The sequence below is a fragment of the Pleurodeles waltl genome, chromosome 9 (genome assembly GCF_031143425.1).
Source record: "Pleurodeles waltl isolate 20211129_DDA chromosome 9, aPleWal1.hap1.20221129, whole genome shotgun sequence".
NCBI lineage: Eukaryota > Metazoa > Chordata > Amphibia > Caudata > Salamandridae > Pleurodeles > Pleurodeles waltl.
In genome coordinates this window covers 626,702,449-626,726,453 of record NC_090448.1, presented here as the reverse complement: position 1 = coordinate 626,726,453, position 24,005 = coordinate 626,702,449, and the positions used below count along the sequence as shown (strand labels likewise).

Sequence of the window (24,005 nt, the reverse complement as noted above, 5' to 3'; positions counted from 1 at the left end):
AGTCAAAGAATCAATAGAGAACTTTATCTGATCCCAGAAGTGGTGAATCTGTAAAACACTTGTGCACTCTCCTGTAATTATGATTTATGGCCTAGAAATAAGCATAATTATTGGAACAGAAGACATACAATGAGATGACAACAAACTGAAGTAGAAATTCTGCCCTTAAGAAAAAGCATAGATGATGATGCCATGGACCTCTGTGCTCCCCCCGAATATAACCCAGCAGAGTCCAAACTAACAATTACAGAGTTTTGGAGGAAGGGTATATCTAGATTTTATGGGACCATAGTAATAAATTCACAGACCCACTTGTGCAGTTACGTGACAGGTGGGACAAGCTGCTGATCTCCTGGATAACAAGAGTGGGAAACAACAAAGATGGCACACACTCGAGATTTCACGGTATCCATCTGGCTCCGAATCATTCAAATGAGATACTTACATTGTGTCTATTGCAATTCCACTAGACTAAGTATGATGAGGGGTAAAAAGATCCTCACTGTCTTAAATGTAAAGAGGGAACAGAACCCTTCTACCACTCAGTTTAGGATTGTCTTGTCATACAATAGTATTGGTCGACTATACACTACACCTTATCCCAAATAGGGGGCAGAACAAGGAAACCATATCCTAGGATGGTGCTCTTGGGCCTAATGGACAAATTGTGGGGCTCTAGAAGAACAAGACGCTTTGAGACAGTAGGGGTGCTAATAGCGAAAAGAGACATTGCCCAGCACTGGCAACTGGACAAGGTCTCTTTCTTAGGAGAAAAGACTCACGTCGTGGATTACTGTGCAAAGGCCGCAGAACATGTTTATAAATCAAGGGGATGTCCACAAAAGTATTGTAGTGTGGGGTATGTGGTGGGTCTATCACCAGAGTTTGGGATGTACATAAAAGATCTATCTTTGACTTGTGTAAAGTTCATGGCAGATCATGTATCTATCAGCGACTACTGTACATTGATTTTTACTGACAAATCAATTCAAAAGTATTATAAAAAAAGTAGAAAACATTCTTCGACCAGCTTCTATGATCGTTTGGAAGGGGACTTTGTCAATCACAACGGGGCGCAGCCCTGTGGAGTATTCATATCTCACTTGATGCTTTTGGCTGTACCATTCTACCTCCACTCTAGAGTTTGCATTGAACTGCTTGAGGAACTACTTTCATTGGTTCGTGGGATTGCCTTTTAGAATCCGCTTGCTTTCATTAGTAAAAGGCATGCATATGGTGTTTAGCCCACCTACACAGCACCGGCAAACTACTGAAAACATACGAGGCTCCATGTTTTCAGCCTAGTTCTGCATTACTTTATCTTTTTATTTTCCATGCAGCACAATCGCGCTGGGTTCAGTTTTATTCTTTCAATTTATATGGCAAGAAAAGTCCGGTTAGGAGTTTACAATGCTAATAGCTTTAACTCGAGCAAATGCGAGACCCGTTGCATTGCAAATGCTTGTTAAACTATGCAGTTAGTAAGTTAGAGTGAATCTATTTCCATTATAATCACAGTAGGTGTTTTGCCATGGTAGACTCCTCGAACTTCTTCGCTTTCAATGTATGCCAGTTTCCCTTCACCACGTGTGCCACACATCTATGAATAAGGAGCATCTTTGAGCTATGTCTTCCATAAACAGACCTGCATTTACTAAAGTCCGTGCAGCACAGTGTGCAGTACTTTGTCAAACAACGTCTATGTGCATGATGCTAAGCAGTGTGCAATGGCGCAAAGGTGACCAGGAAGTGTCTTGCACGAGATTTTTACTTGAGGGACACCCTCCACTAAAACCTCTGCAGTCGTGTGTAAAATAATAATAATTGCGGAAGTTATGCATAAGAATATAATGGAATATTCCACTTGGTCATTTTCTGCGCCTGGTTGTATTTAGTGCTAGGATTCCACACAAAGCCAGGTCATGCTACCATAGTTGATTGGGGATTGAGTGGAATCCGAGGGCTGTGTGTGCTGTTCCTTGTCCGTCAAGTCCTTTTTTCACTGTGTTTCGCCAATGCTTTCTGTTGGCTTTGCAACACAAAGCAATTTTGGCAATGCACTTGTGTCAACTCTCTGTCAAAATAGCTTTTGTATCCAAAGTTGATTGGTGCTGTCATGTGTTCCTCTTAGCAGTGCGTGCACGACAAAATGAAAGTGTGCATTAGGAGGAAACAATACAAGTGGTATGCTTCAGCCTAGCATATTGCTTTGTCTGTTAGAAATAAAACCAGATTTCGAAAATCTTCGATCTTCTCATTAAAATTAACATTTTGATTGTTGTTTTTTGTTTATGCATTAAATAAAATATTTCATTATTTCTGAATCTGTCTGCCATACAGTTGTTTATATTTTTTGTGTACTGTTTGGCGGCTGAAATCATAGCAGTTGCTTAGGCTGCAGTTCCCAGCTCTTAACAGTTATTCAGTGCGTTTCAACATGAGTCCAAACCTAAGAACGCTTGCTGTATTTCATTATATTGTCATGTCTTTGACGAATATGGTGTTAGGTTCTAGGTGCCGGTGGCGAAACAAAACTTAAAGAGGTCCCCCTGGAAAGTGCCCGTAGGGAGCCCCCTAGACCCAGTCAGGGACCTGCCGCCCCTGCACAGTGTACCGAGCTGCGGGGTACCCGTGGAGCTCGAGGGCCCCCCGCACCACTAGGGCTGCGGGGGCCTTTGTTACGACCTTGCTATGTACTCTATGTGCTATGTTGTACAACTTTTCTTTTGTGTGGCTATGTGACATGACTAGCATTTTATAAAAGTCAATTATGATGATAGGATGAGAAGTAATGTAGTTTTGCTCTTTAAATGAACACAGCTATGCCATGTTTTATACAGAACTGTCTGAATGAGGCGCTACATGTATTTCCATGAAAATGAGGGGGGTAGATTTCTATCTGTGACTGCACACATTAACTATAACCTTTTGCTAATTCACAAACACATAAGAGCGATTTATGCATAATGTATACATCACCTACATTAGGTACAACACTCCATGTTATTTATGCACATTGATCCTTCTATCCATTTTCATGACCCTACAGTTGCATAATGCACACTCTGGGTACATTGCTTCTTGGTAGGAGTAGGAAAATGCAACAGTTGAAAAATGATTTTTATTTAAATAAATATGTGTTATTTTTTAGTAGTGCCCCTTCTTCTACACTGAGCACATCCAAGGCGCACTTAATTGCACTACAAACCTACACCTGGCCCATTTTTCCTGCAGCAGAGCAGTGTGTAAAAAACTGTGGTGCTCCATTATATAAACAAAGACAAATTGGCAGCGCCAAATCTACAAAGGGTCACGCGGCTATGATGTCACCAGTGGTGCTCGTAAAACAAATACTAGTGAAGTGTGATGTTAGGTGTTCTGCTACAAGACATGGGCAAGGCAGTGGTAGAACACCCTTGAGGACAAATTCCTGATTTTAACTGACTATTAATAAACCGCGTAAAATCTACAAGTTTACAGTAATTACACATCTTACACATAGTAATACCACTTGATAGGTTGCTTGACTATCGTTTGCACCTGATTTCATTTTGTTTTACGACTTCGTACAAAGGCATTCTTGCTGTTTCAGGAGCTCTGACTTTGCATAAAAGACTGAAAAAAGTAGTGATATCAGGGAAATCCACACTAAAAATCAGGCCACCTGTTCATAAACCGGCACACAACTGCTAAAGAAACCAGCTCACACACCGATCTGCCAGACCAGATCATTGCCCTACAGGCCAGTCCGACCCTGACATTGCGGCCCTGATTTATACTTTTTGGACCAAAACTGCACTAACGCAGTTTTGCACCAAAAGGTTTAGCACTGGCTTGCACCATTTCTGTGCACCAGCCGGGCACCATATTTATGGAATGGTGCAAGCCAGTGCAAAGGGTAGGCTAGTGTAAAAAACAAATTACGTTAGTTGGGTGGGACTTGCGGTATGGAAGAAGGGGTTTTTGCACCAAAAAATGATGTTAGGCAGATTAGAGTCAGGAAAAATTACTCTAACCTGCCTAGAGTCATTTTCTGGTGCAAAACCATCTATACCACATGACTCCTGTCTTAGAAAAGACAGGAGCCATGCCCACCACCTCAATGGCCAGCACAGGTGACCAGGGTCCCCGGGGCATGGCCATTGCACCCTGTGCCATGTATCGGGGCTCATTTCAGGGTCCCCTATGGCACTTTAAAAAATAGAATAAAATACTTACCTGTACTTACCTGGGATCCTCCGCTTTCCCTCTGATGTGTGTGGGGTTGCCCCTGGGGCCTGGGGAGGGCCATGGAAATAGGCCCACAGGTCCCCTAACGCCTGCCCTGACCCAGGCATTACAAAATGGGGCAAAGCAAGCTTTGCACCATTATTTGTCCCCTCCTCCCCCGTGCACCATTTTTGCATAGGAGTATAAATATGGCGTTAAGGCCGTAGAGTCATTTTTTGCACGGGAACGCCTACCTTGCATCTCATTAAGGCAAGGTAGGTTTTCACGTCCAAAAAATGACTTTAACTCCATAAATTTGGCGCTAGACGGGTCTGGCGCCAAAGTATAAATATGGAGTTAGTTTTGCACCGAATTAGAGTAAAAATAAAATGACACTAATTCGGTGCAAACAGAGGATAAATATGCCCCTGCATCTTTACAAGTTCAAAACCGTCCTAATTTGCAGACGTGGGTCCTTTTTTTTTTAACTATCTCACTCACTAATGGGGGTTCACTATTATTTTGATGCTTGGGTCTAAGTTCTGTCCCAGTCTGACCTTGCATGGCTCGTAGCCTTTGTACACAAAAGTTGATCAACGCTGCCGTTTGCACCACGAAGCTCCCATCTTGCGTAGCGCGAGATATCACTCACTCACTTTACACATGCACACACTGCTAATTTTCCATGTCAAGATTGAGAAAGCCTTTGAAAAAGAATTGTGCATCGTCTAAAAATGTATTTAGCTCAATCTATGAAAAGACATTCCGAGTAAAAAGCTGGTATCTGTATGGTAATATACACCGCCTGTTCCTTAGTTGTTAAGGAAACAGTCAGGCAGCATTGCTATAGATCCATTTTCTTAGGATCTCATCCCTCCCATCACATCAGCTTCCAGCTGTGCTGCTTGAGAGTCAGGGCACTGGCGCACAGCCCTGAAAATTGCAGCGTGTACCTGTGAATGGTGACTGTGTGTTTTGAAAAAGTGGATTATCCTGGGCGGGCGCGTGGGCTGCTGGAATGTGATATGAAATAAATGTCATGTTTCGCAGTTCTGCTGAGAATACTAAACTCAATCTGTGTTTTCTTCCACAGTCCCTGGACGGGTTTGTGTTTACAGTGAACCAAGAGGGCAAGTTTCTCTACATCTCTGAGACAGTGTCCATCTACCTTGGCCTCTCCCAGGTAAGAAGCCAAATTCAGGAAACCATGTTCTGCATCCAGGTCGTGACGCACATGGCCCAAGGTCATATGTAGTTTCATGATACATGGGGGCTGAGTGCAGGGCATTGCTGAAAGACCACCTGTGTGCCAGAGCCTCGTCACATGACTAAATGTTGTGCACTGCAGGTTCTGGGAGTGTGTGGACCGGGCACAGGTACACAAATATATATAATTGTGTTTTATTTGTAATACAATGGATGTGGAAAGTCTGGTGTGAATTGCACACCGGTGTTCTTCTTTTTAGTATCATACACGTATCTGCATATTGGTGAACATAAATAATGTTAGATAATGTACACGCACATTTCCAAACACTGTGCGTGTGATGGCAATGTGTTTTTATCAGCACTATGGAAAGGACACAATCATGTGCGGAACAGCTATGTTTCTGGGTTGGGTAATGTTACACTCTTTTTATACCGCACAAATCTATCCTTTTTAATAATCCATTCACATTTTTATGTTTGAATGGCTGGTGTTGGAGCATCCCAACTCCTGCGGGCATCAGTTCTTGGGACCTTTACTGTTTACCTGTGCCTAGGTGCTCATACCCATGGTGGTGCGATCGATCCCAAGTGATGGTTGTGTGTTCAAGAGTTGTCTATGACTACTGTCTTCTGCTTGTTAGATATCACCACATATACCACCATTGTTGTATGTGTCAGAACTTCCGTGTGATAACGATGCATGTTTAATGCCAGACAGGCCTGACTGCTTGTAAACGTGGCTGCACTTACTGTTAAAGGACACATCTAGCAGGAATATTGTAGGCTTAGGGGGGGAAAAGACAGACTAATTGCTTGAACGTGAAGGCTAACACGTGTGCTGGGTCGCCATATTTTCAATGTTTTCTGGCACTTTTTAACACTAGTAAAGCAGACCAGGGAAACGTTCCACTTCTCAAGAGCACAAGTTATAATCGCGGTTCCGAGGAAAGGTGACCTTGCAGAGATCCATCCTGAACAGAGGAAGGGAAAAGGAGCATTAGCTTCGGCATACTGAGCTAAGGGCAATGCTTGTACAATTGTGTATGGGAACAGGTGAGCCATCCTAACTCCATAAGAAATAATGAGTGATAAAAGTATAGAAGGTACCAGTGCAGGGGCGCAGTTAGACACATGGGCCAGTGGTGAAGGGAGATACAGACGTCCAGCTGCTGATCCAATGACAGCATAACGTATTTAAGCTTCTTGAGAGCCCGGAGTGACTGAGTGCGCTGAGGACCCCGGGGTGCCCACTGCTCTTGATAGTGCTGTTTGGTTGTGAGATTAGGGTGCTGATGTTGTTCTTCACAGTATGGCCTCTTAACAGCCTCATCCTCGGGTCATATAACAGATCCATCGGTGCTCGGGCCTTGTGCTGGCATCAGGAGTCCAGCATAGGACTTATATACATCCTGTTTCCCCAGCATGCCGGGTGACGTGTCAAGCAGGAATGTCCTCCCGCCACTGCAGCTGTCCATTGATTAGGGTCCCAGGTGTTATAACTCAGACAGCAATGGCGTCTCCCACCTTAGAAATGACAATTACAGACTGGGTCATCTCCGTCACTATCCTGCAGTACTGAGTTTTAAGGAGAGGACTGGATGGTTTAGTCCCGCTGCACCAGTGGCCTACCCCGCAGAGGCCCTCATTACAAGCGGCCTGTTAAAAAGCCACAATAATAGGCCACTTAGCATTTCTGCACCTTTACGAGACTATTAAAGCTTTCGCCGCAGAATTGGGGGAATTATGAATGAGAATCTGTGTTTTTGTACAAATTCCTGCATGTTAGTACCTTTTATGGTCCAGAATTCAACTGGACATTCATTACAATCTACTCTATCTACACTCATGCAGGAGGCATAGTGTTCCTGCAGAGTTACCATTCGTAGTGTAATTTGGATTGGGCCAGTAACTCCTGTCACTGATTCTATCGGGATTAAAAAGTCTGTCATAATGAGAGCCAGAGTCTGTCTGTCTTTTGCAGATGTCTTTCTTTCATGGTGTGGCGTTCTGCCAGTAGCTTAGATTCCACGGCCTTTGTTACCTGCTCTTGTCGCCATTTCTCTTCCCCCCATGTCCACCTTTCTTTTCCATGTGCCAGTGTCTTCCTCGCCCCATGTCGGAGTTTCCCTTTTTCCATGTTTGTGTCCATGTGCCCCTCTATGAGCTGGTCCTCTGTGCATCTCTAGAGACCGTGTCCCACCAGTACGTGTTTACTTTCTTTATTTGCCTTGTGTCTGTCTTTTCGCTGCCCTGTTCTCCTCCTTCCTTGCTGTCTACTTTACTACAGTGTGCGTGCGCGCGCTCTTGCCTTCGGCCACTGAATTTGTGATTTCACCCCCCTTGAGTGAGAACTTCTATATTCAACCCGCGAGGTTACATTGGTACCAATAGGCTGGCTGTATTGGCGTGTGGAGGACGCGCACACACTTTCAGCACCATGGATAGTAAGAGTGGGTGTCTTTCTTTCCTTGTGTACTTTCAGAAATCCGATCGCTGTTTGTGTTTTTGGTTATGCTCAGATCACTGGATGTGGCACATTCATCTTTTTCCCTCTCGTGCGAGTCCAATAACCAATGAAAAGCCACGGGCGCATGAAGGTCTATATCCACAGTGGAATATTCGCGAAGACACACGGTCGCAAAGACTTAAATGTCTGTCATATTGCAGGGGTTGAATGCATGCATGCGCTTGGTATGACTAGGACACATAGTTGTAGGCAGATGCGGGCGTGTGCTGGGTGAGTGTGTGCGTATGTGTGTGTATGTGCTGCTGCGCCTGTGTATGTGCGTGCTACTTTGACCATCAATAATATGTCACAAACGTATCTCTAAACATATTTGGACTTTTTTGCACTTAAACTTTTCAGACTAGGGGGTTTATTTACATGCCCCGTGCGCCACAGATGCACCCCTTTTCGTGACGCACCGGCGGCGCATAGTGTAGACCCATATCTACAAGGCCACACAAAGTCACTTTGTGGGCTTTTCTTGGTCTTTCAGCTACGGTGTAAGGCAATGCAGCGCAAGTCACTGCTTTGCCTTATACTGCGTCAGGGAGGCAAACCATGGGTGTTGCAGTGGGTGTTCTCACGCAGCACCCATGGGTTTTGATGCATTCCCAGATTTACAAGAATCTGTAAACCTGGGAATACGTCAAAACTGTACGTCTCCCAGGGCAGATGCAACAAGGAGAAATATCTTTCTTTCTACTCGCTGTTTTCTCTTTCAATCATAGAAAGAGGAAAATGCCTCCCTGGATTGCTTTGGTGCAGTATCCCTTCCTAGACAAAAACAATCCTGACAACGGAGACCCCCTTGCATCGTGGTGCAAGGGTGCCTGCGTTGGCGCTAGGCAGCAATGTATGCACCGGCGCAACAGGAAAGGGCAGAAATGCACAGTATCTTGCAAATATGGTGCATATGTGCCCTTTTCCTGTGGCGCAGGGCAGCGCAGCAAGGTCACGTGCTGCGCTGCCAGCACCAAGGGGCTTGCAAATATACCCCTGTATCTTCACTTACAGCACCCTCGATAGAGGAAGTATGTTATATTTAGGAAAAGGAAGCAGATGCAAAAAGTAATACACGCTGCTCTGGATTTTTTACAGATTTAGTGAAAAAAAGGCATATTTTAGCGGCAAATGCATAAAACAGATAAGATGCTTCTATAACAAAATGAGATTCAATTAAAGAAAACACAGATGTAGGGCTACAGAGGAAAAGGTTGTAAGTTTTCACCCATTAAACGTGAAACTGGTTGGAATAAAATGATTATCACTTCCATCACCTCGTGGTAAAGTAACGAAAACTACTTCTTGTCTAGAACATAGTTGAAATGCAGTTGTCACAATTAGAATTGTTACTGTTAAACAAGCCGGATACAGCACTTGCATATCTACCCATCTGTATGTTTGTGTTCGTGGGGGTACATACTGGTAGAACTTTGAAGAAGACAAATGCACATCTATGAAAACGTGTGCACATAACCACTTTAACCAGGCTGGTACTAAACATGATTAGAACATTGGAATGCTGGGGGCTCCATTGAAAACAATGGAGTGCTGCGGGCTTTTACTGGCCGTTAAAAGCCCGCAGCGCCAACATTCCAATGTTCGCTTTGTTCACAGCAACAGCTGTTAACAAAGCCTCATGGAGCCCGAGGGGATTTTAATCCCCTCGGGCTCCGTGAACATTTTTTTTTTTTTAATAGAACATTCTGCCCTGAGTGGCAGAATGTTCTAATAGCCTTAGAACCTGCCGTAGCGGGCTCTACCGGCTATTAAAGTCCCTCTACCTTGTTAAATGCCCTCGCCTTCGGCTCGGGCATTTAACGCAGGGAGTGGGCCTTTAATAGCCGGTAGAGCCCGCTTCGGCGGGTTCTAAGGCTATAATATGATCTAAAAAACATATCAACTGTTCGCTGTGTTCAATGGCTCTTTCCTCTTGATAAAAAGCCTGACTTGCCCAAATTGTGACTATGGGTCCAAATGTGAAAACTGAGGTGTAAAAAGTACATTTTTGGGACACTTCAAAATGGACAGCTAATGTCACTGTGGGTAGCGGAGGGGGGATTCTACCCCTGGGTAATTGTGGATACAGTAAAAGGACCTGATACCCTCTACTGATATGGGGTGGTTAAGGGAAGGTGTTAGGTTATTTGAGGAATAGCATGGTTCCAACAAACAACAGCATCATTTAAGGGCCGTAGTGGGGAAAATGTCCCTACTAAGCTAGGGTAGGTGATTGCTGTTTAAGTATTGTGGCTGTTGTAAAACCCTTTGTAAATTCATATCACCCTAGTGAGGTACAGAAACAAAGGGGCGTGAGAGACTTTTTTTGACAGTTGCAACATGCACATGATTTGTCATGGAAGTGGGTGCAACAAGAGTCTGTCGCCAATATTATTCAAAAGGTCATTAAGGAGTATCAGAGCTGAAAAACAGAGACGAATCACCATGGTTCTAATAAAGAAGGAAACTGTGGCCTTTTAGAGGTTAGTAGTGTGAGGTCTAAGTGAATCGTCCTGGGTGTTTATTTTTTTATAGGCAAAGTTGAGTGGTATGAGTACGTTTCTGACTTGCATATTGAAGTGAAGGTGGGGGCAACACTCTTGCAGCCTGTTTCTCTAATAAGAATTGTGTGGTATTGTAAGGGTGAGAGCTTATAGAGGAGCATATTTTAGTTAGCAAACGCTCCCAGGCCTTGGATCCAGAAAGGGTTCTTTAGACAATTTTGAAATTACATCCAGGAGAATGGTCTTGACTTATGATGCCTAGGACACTATATTCAGGGTCGGATTGGCATATCTGGTGGTGCCTGAAGGGCTGGTATGACATGTCTGTGCATGGGCCGGTTTTCTGGGAGTCCCTGTTTTATCGTCTTGTGGTCCAGTTTTACAGTTGGTTTCCATGGTCTGATGTTACCACAAACATTGCCTGCGGTAAGCACAAATGAATATTGTCTTGCATACCTCGCAAAACATCTATACATTGTGCCTTTACAAGTTCAAAACGGCCCCAATTTGTAAATGTGGCCATTTTTTTTTAACTATCTGATGTGTTTGATCATTGGCACCACTTTTTTTTTGGTGCGCAGGCCTATTTTCTGTCCCAGTCCTTGACAGCATTATCCCTGACTCATGGTGGGAGTATTATTTGTCCATTCCATAAAAAAAGAGAACTAAAGAAATCACTATAACCTTTGAATTTTACTACTAAAACATTTTCAAAAACATTTTTGGATAATTTTAATCCTGATTTGAGGACGTGGATTTGAGTCCTCTTAAGTAAAACAGGCTTGAGGGGTGGTGTGTCAGCAACACAAGCAGATGTACTCTAAGAGTTTGTTGTGGTAGAAAGCTGTTGCTTGCGGAGTTGATTTGTATCTATACGCCGTATTCCCAATACATGGGTTGTGATCTGACTTAATGATTATGAGGGTTTAGCACGGCATACTACAACAACTTGGAAGATCCAAGGCAAAACTGGGGTTTGCCACTTGGATGACGGCTGCGTGCAGTGGTCATGTCTTTTTCATCTCTTTTGGTCTTCCACTGGTCAACAGTCTTTATGTGAGGTCTGGTTGTTGGTGTTCATTTGCTTTTGATTACTAAGCCCAAAGGGTTAGTGAATCTGCACAGGTGTAATTGGTGAGGAGACGTTTCAGTGTAGCATATAGATCCAGGAGTTTGTTAGCTCATTTGATAGGCAACTCCCTAGACAGAGAAACCTCCAGCGCCCCTTGATTTGCATTTGGTTCTGATAATGATTAGCGTGTTGGCGAGCTTTTCTTGGTTAGAGCAAAGCGGGTATACTAATTGCATTTGTGCAATTTCTTCCCATAGCCAGGCAGCTGTTCTCTTCTCCTAGGTTTCAGAATTCACTCATAGTGCAAACCTCTTGATATTAGGGAAAGCTTTTATTGAAAGTTTTTAGAGCTAAATATTACTTCTAGTAACATGGAGAAACGGCATGACAATGAAATATCCTGATCCTGTATAAGAATCAGCAGAAAAAGAGGCAAAAAAGGCGTGATAATACAGCTTTTGCTGGTTCCCACATCAATTGTAGGTGCACGCCTGTGTGATGGGGTATGTGCATGCATACCTCTCCACAAATGTGCACACTTATTGAATAATGTAGACACCACGACTCCATTAATGAAAAAATACATTCTATTTGTGGAAAATCACTTTTAGGATAGTTGAGCAGCATGGAGGCAGCTGGTAGCTGCCGGGCTCTCCCAATTAAAAAAAAAATGTATTTAAGTGAACGCCAGGGGTCTGGAAGCAACATAGGAATGTTGGGAGTATGTGGAGGGAAGCAACAGATAAGTGGGTGGGAGTGGGTGTGGGCTAAGCAATGGTGAGCAGGGTGGGGCAGATGTGGGGAAAACAATGTTGAATGATAAGGGAGCAACTGAGGTGGGCAAAAGTCATTTTGGAATATGGAACAGCCTGTAAAAAACTAATAAGTTAAATCATTTATTTCATGGACAGTTAGTGATAGGAGAGCAACAGAGAAGCAAGAGATGAGTGGTGGGGGCAGGTGAGGGGGGAGTGACTGGGGTTGCTTATTTTAGTGGTGGTAAGTAGAATATGATAGAAAGCAAGAAAACACATTCACTGAAATGGAGTGCTTAAGAAAAAGAAAAAAATATATTAGTAGATTTGAGAAGAGGAAAGAAACAAGTCAGGATGAAAAAGATGCTATGCTCCAGGGGAAGGACAAACACAAGAAGAGGAAGGCAAGCTATTGAATATGAAGCAAGCAAATGAGTGACAAGAGAGCCAACCAGTGAGTAAGCAATGGCTAGGCTCTAAGCCCACTGTTGTTTTGGGAATGGTCCACAAGAGGTCATTCACAAACAGCTAAAAGCTGTCTCAAGGTGAGACTTAGAAAGTCTATTCAAGACTACCATACTTACTAAATTACAATTTTACAAAGTTTTGGAATTAGGTCAAAACTGTTTCAAGAGGTTCCCCGTTATCCTTCATTATAGCTTACGTTTCCCTTGTTTATTAGTGCTTCTAGTGCTTCTTTGAAAATATGTTTTAATCTTGATTTTGACTTAAAGGTACTTACCCAAACTAATAGTGTATAGGCATTTAAAAGATCGTTTTCAAAAGTCTAAGAGAAAAAATTTGGAACGGTTGCAGGGTCTCTGAAAAAAAAACTATATCCTAGCTCACTTTGCCCTGATGTTATCCTGATCTTCATTTATTACGTCCACTCTCCTAGGTAGTGTAAATATATTTATTATATTATTTTTGACCACTCGAAGTCTCTATAACAGTAGAAACATGGAATAAGATACCTACACGCTTATTGTGAGTGGCTTGGAGAAGGGTGCAATAAATGACACCTATTACAAGTTTTTGTGGAATAACATAAACATTCTGTTGCTATAGTGTGACAAACACCTAATTTTCTGGTAATTGCCAGGCACTTCCGCTGTTAAATTCCGGCAGCTTGGAAATGCTGAAATTGAACAGGGTATGCGAATTTTACTGCACCCTATAAGTGCCGAGTGTGGGAACATTTGCATAACTATTATTTCTGATTGCTGTGCAAACAGGGGTTATGCAGCAATCTGAATTATCCGAGACACTCATAATGAGGGTTATAGTGAATAAGAGATCAGTAAATGAGATTTTCATTTTCGGTTGCATTCATATTAGTAATGAGGATTAAGTTAAGCTGCAGAAGAAAGGTTTGTTGCGGTTCTCACAATTATCACAGAACAGAAAGTAAACAGAAGGAGATTAAGTGAAGCAGATAGTAAAAATCTTGCTGGTGACAGTTAGTTATCTTATCACCAAGGTCAAAACAGAATGGCAGTGGCAGTAGAATTAAATTTTAGTTTTCTCGTTTCCAATTTTGTTAGTTTTCTGTCACTAGTGAATATTTGGCTTTGAAATTTTGCAGGAGATGTCATAAAGTGGTTACATTTCTACTAATGAAAAAAAAAAAAATTGTGAGGTATGAAAATTGTCAGACAAATTTTACGGATATATGTTTATACAAAAATGTAAAGGCCATAATTTTCTTTTCTTTAGGAATATTATCACATGGTAAATTCACATATTTAAATTTGCGTTAAAACTGATGGTAAATTAGTACGGTGTGCTTCTGCTCATTTTCAGGGTTATTATCGCACTAGTGTCAGAGAGTAATTATCAGATAATGCAAAACATTGTTATGTGTAAGTAGAACTTTGGAAACTCTCTAGTAAGCAAATCACACCAATAGATGATACATTTTTACTATTTTTACACCTGACAAAACTGCCTGCCTAATTGAGACACAATGTGTGTCAGGAACACTATATTGATGTATTTTTGGATTCTATGGAGTGCTTAGACCACTTTATTGGACTGATCAGGAATAGAAACACATCAAAGAGGAGTACTAGGAAATAGAGATAGAATATAGCTGGAATCCTAGGTGAACCTGGATCTGATCTTCTTTGGTCGCTGGCCTGTACTTGTAGATCTAAATGTACAGCCTTTACAACAAGTTGCATTTTCAGGGGGTTCCTGCAGTGAAAGTAACAAGAGTCCATTTAAAGTTGAAGGCTAAGACTGTTCAATAAATTCAGACAATGGAACCCCAGGCTTTGCAAGTTCTTGATTAATGTGCCAAAAGGTTTCTTTATTGTGGGAGGACATTGTTTTACAATGTTTTAGCCTGCTTTGAGGGCTGGAAATTAGCAACAAGAACATTGATAAAGTATTGTTGTGGCCTGTACCAGTGCAGCGCTTTATAGCAGTGCTAGGAGATGATTGTACCGCTGAATATGAAGATGAAGTTTATCGACATAACAAACATATCGAGGAGAGAAAATTGGGGGACAAAATATTGAAAGGTGAGTGCATACATGAAAGTATAGTTTACTATTTCGATCTCCACCTCTATGTACCTTAAAAATATATGTACAACGTAGGTACATGTATGTGAAGTTAGCTATAGAAAATCTAGACTTACTTACCTGTCAATATTTTTTTTTAAATGTTGTCCTCTATGCTTAGTGCCATCGATATTCTGACTCCCATATTTAGTATGCACACCGAATGAAATGTAGTCTTGCAGATAGTCTTGGAACTCACCCTTTGCCGAAAAAATATCTACATATTCAGGTGCTCATGTGAAGCGTCTTAAGCCCGAGGTCCAGTTGCACGCCATATGAAACTGCACAAACTAAAAAAAAGATAACTCTTGAGTGGCTGCTCGTACTAAACGATAAGAAATTGCAGGAATCCGAGTGCAACTCTCAGCATGGCCATGCATTGCAGCTGTTTAAAACACAAATAATACATCTAATCTAAAAGCCTTTCGATTTTGAATTCAAATCATCCCTAAACTAATAAGTATTCGATTTTTTTATTTTAAAAATACATATAAAAATGTTTTAATATGTCACAGTTTTTCTGGTGCTCTGTCCGGTTGGTTGAAGATTCACTCGATTTCCACAGGGGCCATTTTACCATTTTACAGAAACTATTTCTCTTTAACAAAAGTTTACATATGATGGGGTCCATTTTACGGTGATTATATCATTGGCATGATTCCACTTTTTAATTTTGCTGTAATTGTGCCTCAAAAACTAAATACACAATTAGTGGGTGAGAAAAGCAGAAAATACCATCCACCAACTGTGGTTTTAATTCGCCTTTTGTTCCTTTGAAGCATCACCAAAGTGATAGATAATCTGACATAAACCAGAAAGCCCAGATTGATATCAAGTAAGTCTTATCCTGAACCCATTTTCTTTTATCGTGGCCCTTTTTAAAAGCACAGAAGCCCTCTGCTGTTGAAAGTTTATAGAGAAGCAGGCTCCATTGAATGGGATCTTGACGCGGGGCGCCGGTAATTGCATTAGCGGCTTGCAGGCCACGTTGGCAAATACCATCGCTTAATCTTACCCAATCTCACCTGCGATCCAAAACATTTGCTTCATCTCTTTGTGAATGCGTCCTGGTCATTACGGCATGAATAAGTAATAGCCGTAATTATCTTGCGGCAAATGAAGGCCTCTACCCCCTCCTCCGCCCCTCCGTGTTTTCCCGTAATTGATGATTGCATTAGAAGTGAAATTGATTGGGCTGGAAGGATGGTGCAGACTTGGGAATGAAGTCGTTCTGATTCTTGGGTGAGTTCGCGTCGTTAGGTCTTCCGATCCCGTGGATACTCGCTCCTGGATGGCCCACCTGACCATCATGTCTGAGCTGCACTACGCTCTGAACCCTCTTTTCTAACCTTACCTGCGTGTTATCAAGGTTTGTCACTACATTCTGGTGGGCAGAGCTGGTTGAAGGGGGCATTAAGGCATTGGGGGAAAGAGTCTTCACCCAGTTAACTTTTGCTTTCACTTGTTGGTGTCCCCGCCTTAAAATCCCAACTCTGCAGTGGAAACAACCGGATACTGTTCCTTAAATTGGGCTTTTGTAATGACTTCTTTATTCCAGAGTAATGGTGATGTGACTCGAGCACTGTTTGAAAGCCATCAAATACACCGGAACACCACGTACTGACGCGATCCACAACAAGGCCGTGTGGCACATCCCTACATGATTTACAAACATTGCACCGAAAGAACGGCGAGCAAAGTCCAGTCACAAACGAGGCAGCATGAATCAGATCTCAGTATGACCAACAAGCATCGCGATCAGGCCGATATCACTGTGGTTGTTCACAGATGAGTGTATTATTGCCTTTGTAAAGCTGCTTAGAGCCGTAAAACCGACAAGTACTAATTGTGAGCGAGCGTTTCTTAAATGTATAAATGTGGAAACATACTACAAGTTGCAAATGGAGGTTTTTGTAGAACACAAAATAAATATGGATAGGTACCAATTAGATGAGCACAATGGAAAAATGGGTAAATAGAGTTGAATATGTTAAAAAAGAAATATCAAAGAGCATGGAGCCTTAAATATAAGCCAAAAGATGTTATTTAAATGCACGCATAGACGTCAGTTACAGGTAGCGAGTGTTAGCAGGTGCTCCCCTTGGCTCCCCTGGCACTGCCATTGCTGCCCCTTGGTCTCAAGGGTCCTGGAGGCAGCAGCAACCAGCAAGGCTCCTAAGAGCGTCGCCTTTAGGTTCCACTCCTTTTTCCTTCACCGAATACCTCAGAAATAAGCACTGGCAAAGCCAATAGGTCTGTCCATGGTAAGCACGCAATGGCCTTTGTATACAAACATTTGGAAAATGTATTCAAAGTAATCAGAAGTAAAAACGCTGCCATCTAAAGATGGTGCGCACATGTTTGCAGAAAAAAGTGTAAAAAAAAAAGAAAAGATAATGTAAAAAATGAAATGTAGTAATAATAAGAGCAGAGACTGGTCCAATAGCCTTCGCACTGAAGTGGACCATTTTTCAGGTGGATGTGCACATGTGCATAATCAAAATACTGTCAGCCACAGTGAAGAGAGCCAATGGTTGAAGTGTGCTAACCCATTGCCACATTCTGTGTGCTGTGGTGGGCGAAAGCAAGATGTCAATGCCCACTGGACATACCGACAGACGAAAAGAGTGAACCGAAAGCAGCTGTATGTTTTTGTTTGTAAAGTTATCACGAGCCTTCTACTAGTCCTCTTATTTTTGTGATTCAATACCCATGCCAGTGCTGAATTTGGAAAATGGGAATTAAAAATACTAATAATAGTTCAGGGGTACAAAGGTTTTTTTATGAGCGCACGCCTGGCACAGCTGAATGCCATGGTTGTCAAGTACCAAGGATGCATGGTTTTGATTTCACCCGACGACTATTTCCACCTTCCTCCTTCGGCCTCTTTATATCACTTTTTCAGATTCTTTTGATCTGTGTTTTCTCATTTGTCAGTGTTTTCTCGTATAGCTTTCTTTAAATAAGTAACAGTACCCACAAATGAATGCTGGTCCCCACTACCCGCACCCACCAGCACAAATTAAGCACAGTCCATGACATATGGTGCTGTAGTCTCAGGCAGTAAGCAGTGATGCTTAAAACATGACGCTGCGCTTAAAACAGGATACAATGTAGTATGAAAATAAAACAGTAAACCACAGAAAGGCTTGCTTATTTATAAACATGTCAGTGTAAGACAGAATACAGTGCCATCTGCGAACATGCCTATGTGGTATCACGTGCAATGCAAAGCAATTTACAGACACAGCAGAATGAAACAGCAGGTGGTGTGGTTGTCAAGCAGACCACTTAAAAAAGAAATGCTACAGGCACTTGGCGAAGCGCTTGTTTGAAACAGACGCTTGTGAAAAAGTTTGCTATTGTTATTGTAATCTGCGCACTGCATCACTTATTTGTATCTATGCGCTATCAAAAGAGAAAATACAAGTACTGCGAGTACACAGAGTGCTCTATGGTATAGAAGTCCTAACATTACATCACATCAAGCATTGTTACCAGAGCATCACTACGTTGCCGCAAAACATCTGAGTGAGGGCGGACATTATCTCGCTGTTGAGTGAGGCTCGGTGCACTAGTCATGGCTTTTTCATCCTTTTTGGCCCCAATGGGCCCAGAGTCTTTACCTAGATCCGGTTGTCTGTTCACCGGGCCCTCGTTTGAAACAGAAAAAAGTGGCCCACAGTGGCATGACGGGCCGTTTTGAGCTTGTAAAGACACAGCGTGAAGGTGTTATCCAAGATGTGGGAAACTGCAAGCATATCTGCTTCATGCAGGCTTTTTTGTGGTAATATCAGAGAAATCATTAGTAAAACTTGCCCATCATTCCATAAATAAGGTTAACTAACAGCCAGAAAAATAGCCCACATATTGACCTGTCAGACCAGCTTTTCTGGCACTGATAGATTGCCATATAGGCCAATCCAACCCTGCTAGTGGGGTCTCTTCGCAAGATCAAGTGGACAGGTTGGACAAAAACACCAAACTGTGTGTGGAATTTTCGGTAGGATCCACACAATCAGTGCTCATGGATCCTCCACAACAAGCACAGAGGAACAGGGTAAGCATAAATACTTCTGTTATTGACCTCAGAAAAGGACATGAAGGAAAAGTAAAACAAGACCTTTTGCAGATTTCTACTATGTTAACTGAACGTAAAAAAAAAAGAAGTAAAAACAGCACTTTTAAATCTGCAGGTATGTTCTGTGTTTAAGAAACTATCCTAAAATTATTTTGTGAGCTCAGTTTCTGATGCAATTGCACTTGCAAAGTTCAGTGCAGGTTCACAATGACTTTGTGCACCCAGTTGCAGCTTTGCAGCCACACTTGACAAGTACACCATATGCCTTAGATACCACTGGTAGTGCTATCCACAATAGGATCCAGCAATGACTTTCTCTGTCCCTTTTCCAACCCCTCCATCCAGGGAAGCTACCTCTTGCTGAGGTATGTCACATGTGGACCAGATCCCTGCTTGGTAAAAAGCATGCTTTGTACGTTCAAGGAGAGCAGACTGTGTTTTTGGGATGGCTTCTATTGTCCTGTTTTGCTGACAAAACATTTCTCTGCACACTTTATTTACTCACTCCGTTGGATTGTTCTCTGGTACAAGCTTATGGTGAAGCATTCAATAATTCAGAAGCTCTCACTCTGAACGTCCACGGCTATGAATAGATTCCTGGCAATTTTGGTGAAGGCTGCTAGTGCTTCCGGATAAGATTTCCTGGCCATCCATCCTGATTTCTTCCCTTTTCCAAGGTATGCAAAGACAGTGTCACAGCCAGTGAAGCTGTGAAACACAGACAAGGCCGTGGAATTCTCTTTTCCCACGATCTGACCAATGACATTAATGTATAAGTAGGAAAAGTTACTTCCTGTACCAAATACAACCCAGATTTTTGCCTTGGGACACAAGTCTTGTGGCTGGTAAAACCTTCCTGTCAGAATCACAATGACATCAGTGTCCACAGTGCGGACCAAATAGGACACATAGCCTTGTTGCAGGACATGTTGTACATGTAAGACCAGTCTTGTATCTGCCTCTTTGTAGTTACAGGCTGGCATGAATAGGTTACTGCCTCTGACAAGAAAGCTGCCTCCATATGTTGTCTGCAGTTGGCCCTGTGGAAAGTAGCCAAAAACATTTTCATTGGAGCACACTTTGCTGACCTACTTTTGAACTCCAAGTGCCACAAGTCGATCTGTGTACTTGTGACGCAACTCAGACAGTTTGAAGCAGAAAAAAAATCTTCTACTAAGTTTTCCATAAAGTTGATAAGTTCAATGAAAGCCCACACCTCTCTCTTCTTTTCCTCAATCTGACCTCCAGCAGCGTTTTTCTTTTTCTCATGAGTGATTGATGAAGATTCCGGATTACAGTGAGGTAATTCAGGTGGCATATGCGATTTATAGCTATAACATGTCCAGCAGCTATTCTCGCTACAACAGCAGTATTCTGTAGGTCAGTGGCCATGTGTCTTATATTCTTATCAGCATCAAGTGTCATGAACTCATGAAGGACACCCTCACTTGCTGTGCAGAAGATGCAGGTCATCTTTGCCTGTGACAGGTGATCCCTTCGTCGCTTTCCTTCTGCACCTTCGTTGAATGGTCCTGGTTCTTCCAAGTCCCATTTTTCCTGAGCTATTACCAATTTGCACTTGTTGAATTTTCTGTGGCGTGATTTATACCAACTAGCTTGATTAAATCTTCAACAGTTGTGGCTTCTTCAAAGCAGAAAGTCACCGGGAGTCTGTTCAATTTGTGAAATTCACTGACTGTTAGACATTGCTTATATGACTTAGATTTATCTCCCCAGGTCCTTCTGCATTCAAGAGACACTTCAGCCCTTCAGTAGCACTTTGCTGGCAAATAACTCAGGCGTATCTTATATATATATCTATATATATATAAAAATATATATATAGATATATAGATATATATATATCTAGAGAGAGAGAGAGAGATAGATAGATTAGATAGATAGATAGATAGATAGATAGATAGATAGATAGATAGATAGATAGATAGATAGATAGATTCACTGAAAAAAACAAAGGTTACAGGGATGTTATAGTGAGGCTCACATTTTAAACGTAGAAAACCATATAAATTCACCTGTTATAGTTAGAGTTAGCTAAAGTAACTATGACCTGTGCACTACGGTAACTATAACTCGTGCCCCCACCATGCAGAGCTCTTTCATCAAAAGTTTTACTGCAAATATTACATTGATATTATCATTGATGTGATCAAAGATGTCATGAGTGCCGGAATTTGTGGGGTAATAAGCAGTGCACTGCGAGGGCGCGAGTTATAGTTACCTCAAGGCACAAGTTATAGCTCCTATAGATAACTCTAACTATAGCAGGTGAATTTCTATGCTTTTCTACTTTTGAAATGTGAGCCTAGCTATAATATCCCTGTAACCTTTGTTTTTTCAGTGAATTTCTATGTTTTTAAAAATTCTATTTCCTAAATATAATATCCCTGTAACATTTGTTTTTCAGTGAATTTCTATGTTTTTGTGGGTCTGTCAGCAAGGGGGATTTCACAGAATCACGTCTCAATGGTTATGGAAAAAAAGACTTTAAAACCATTTGAACCTCATAAGGGGTCCCTCAGACACTCATTGTTGAACCTCATGGTTTCAGAGTACCTCTACCCTGACCCTTTTTCTTATTTACAGCCCCTATTTCCATCCCCTGGGCCATACACTGGTTGATAGAATGGCAGCCGCAACTTTCTCCACAGATTGCGACTAGCCAATCACATTGCTTCCTTCTGTTGCACAGACCTGCAATGCTTCACGTTGGATTTGCGATGGATCTGCGTCTCTATTCATACAAATTTGGAATTCATTTAATTTCTCAAAAACTACTGACTGGATTTACACCAAATAAAAAAAAGGGCTATTTCTGGACCAAGAGCTACCTTTTTGCCAAATTTCGTGTAATTCTGTCCAGTAGTTATGGCGCTATTGCTGTTCAAAAATCCAATGGAAAAATGAATGGGGAAAACACGTTTTGGAATCCCCCTTTTTCTCAGCCCCCGTGAACGATCACCCCAAAACTTTCCAGACAGCAGCTGATGTGAGCTTGAACATTTTTTGGAAAATTTCATGAAGATTCATCAAGTGGCGCCAAAGTTATTAGCAAAACAGAAACAGAAAACGCTTTTTCAATAGAAACTAGGTCCTAACTATAAATAGGTTTATATATATATATATATATATATATATATATATCTCAAATTGACACACCTATTATGCATGTTACTTAACACATAAATAGCATAAGAATAGTCTGTGGTGATCTACGTACTGTGGTTTGTAATGGAGCACTATCCACCAGCTGCATTATCTGTCGGGCAACACGTTCACATGGAATATAACTCACAACTTGTGATCCATTGTCTTGATCAGGTGGATCCTACAAAAAATCTACAGTGTTGGCAATACAGATCACATGAAAAAGATATGATGCTATTGTCCGACTTGTACTCATCCCATTAAATTATCGGTCTAACAGACTGTACTATGACTGGGGCTTAGTTTCATCTGGTTACTGAGCTGCCATGTGATGCTTTTCTGGGCCAGTAGGTTTTGAATGGGTGGGTTTTCAGCTAAGTTTAAATATCAAGAAGGTTGGAAGCCCTGCACAAGTAATCGTGGAGCTCATTCCAAAGGTGAAAGGCTTAAACAGTGGAATATCAGTATCAGCTTGATTTGCATGTAGTTCTGGGAACAGCTAGGGTGTTGGCTTAGAAGGAGCAATGAGTGCATAGTTTTGTGTAATTTTTGATTTCGTGTTGGAGCAAAATGTTCTTTCTTATACACTTTTAGTTTTGGACCTTGACCCTGACAAGTGCAAGTTACAATTGCAGAGTATTTGTGCACCACAGCAAGGTTTCAGCAGCATTTTGGGTGTTCTATAACCTTTCGTCCTGGTATGTTGGCAGACGTGTATACAGAGCATTGGTCCAGTCTAGGCAAGAGTTGTCTAGAGAACCTAGTACCGTAATTGTTGCTCCAAAGGGAAGAAGAGCCATGCTTCCTGAAGAGTTTCAACTGGTGAAAGTTGGATGTGTTGATGCCCACTATCTGATATTCAATGGTGTACTTGGCATTCCTTATTACTCCTCTGTTTCTAACTTTCAAATTTCGATGTGGACAGGCTGACCGAATAGGGTAGGGGTGGACAAATTGTGTTAAATTGTTTGGTTCGGTGTGATGGGGCACATTGAGATTTAGACTGTTTCCACCCATCATGATTTCAGCTGGCTAGAAATGCCTCGTAACCTTGTCCAATTGTTTCCTGTTACGTGCATCATGATGAATTTGTGTCATTAGCATAAAAGTGAACGAAGATGCTGTGGGTTCTAAGAGGATACAAAAGTGACTTCATCTAAATGCTGAAGAGAAAGAGGAGGGAGAGAGCCCAGGGGAACTCTGCATGTGAGTTTGTGTGTAGGAGACTGTAGGTGACCAAGCCTGACTTTTAGCGTCTACCAGTTACTATTAAAAAAAAGACCATATGATTCTTTGAACTTTAAATCAGAGAAAAGGTTATATATTGATTAAAGTATTCAGGTTGTTTTCGTTTAGTCCAGACTATAAAGGTGATAGTACCAAAAAATACAAAATTTGTGAGGATCAGATTTCTTTTCCTAGGAGTTTGCATCTTAAATATTAATTACAACGTATTTTTATATTGCAGAATGTGACTACTATAATATCAGATGTGGCCCCGCACCTCATCCCCTAGTCAACTTCACTCATTAGATCACCTACAGATAAAAGACAGGTCAAAACTGAACTTTAAGAATTTGAACCTGTCACCTATAGGATCCGGAGGCCTCCAGGTAGCCCACACCCCCCCGACCAGTTATACACAGACCGACAAGCTTAATTTTGTTGGAAGTGGTTTTTATTTAAACATCAATTAGTTTCCTTAAACAAACATAATCATAAATCAAGCATCGAAATTCAATTTCACCAATATTTACAATAACTACAAGTCCTGTCAATTAGTGGCCATAAATCATTGACAGGATCCCTTCCTGTCCTGAGCCACAATTGGACCACACAGGTGACCGATCTCTCACCTGTATCCCTAGGAAGGGCGGTTACCCTGACTACACCATTCCTTGTCCTCACGCTCAGGGTTCCGTCCCCCCTCCAAA

The 24,005-nt window shown here is 41.9% G+C and overlaps 1 protein-coding gene across 2 annotated transcripts in view; it reads left to right on the top strand.

Annotated features, from left to right (window-relative positions):
- Positions 1 to 24,005, top strand: part of NPAS1 (neuronal PAS domain protein 1) — a 444,390-nt gene that overhangs the window by 297,821 nt on the left and 122,564 nt on the right. For both annotated transcript variants that reach the window (XM_069207656.1, XM_069207657.1), the window contains exon 4: positions 5,303 to 5,392. In XM_069207656.1, coding sequence (XP_069063757.1) covers positions 5,303 to 5,392 — 90 coding nt within the window. The remainder of the gene's footprint in view (positions 1 to 5,302; positions 5,393 to 24,005) is intronic.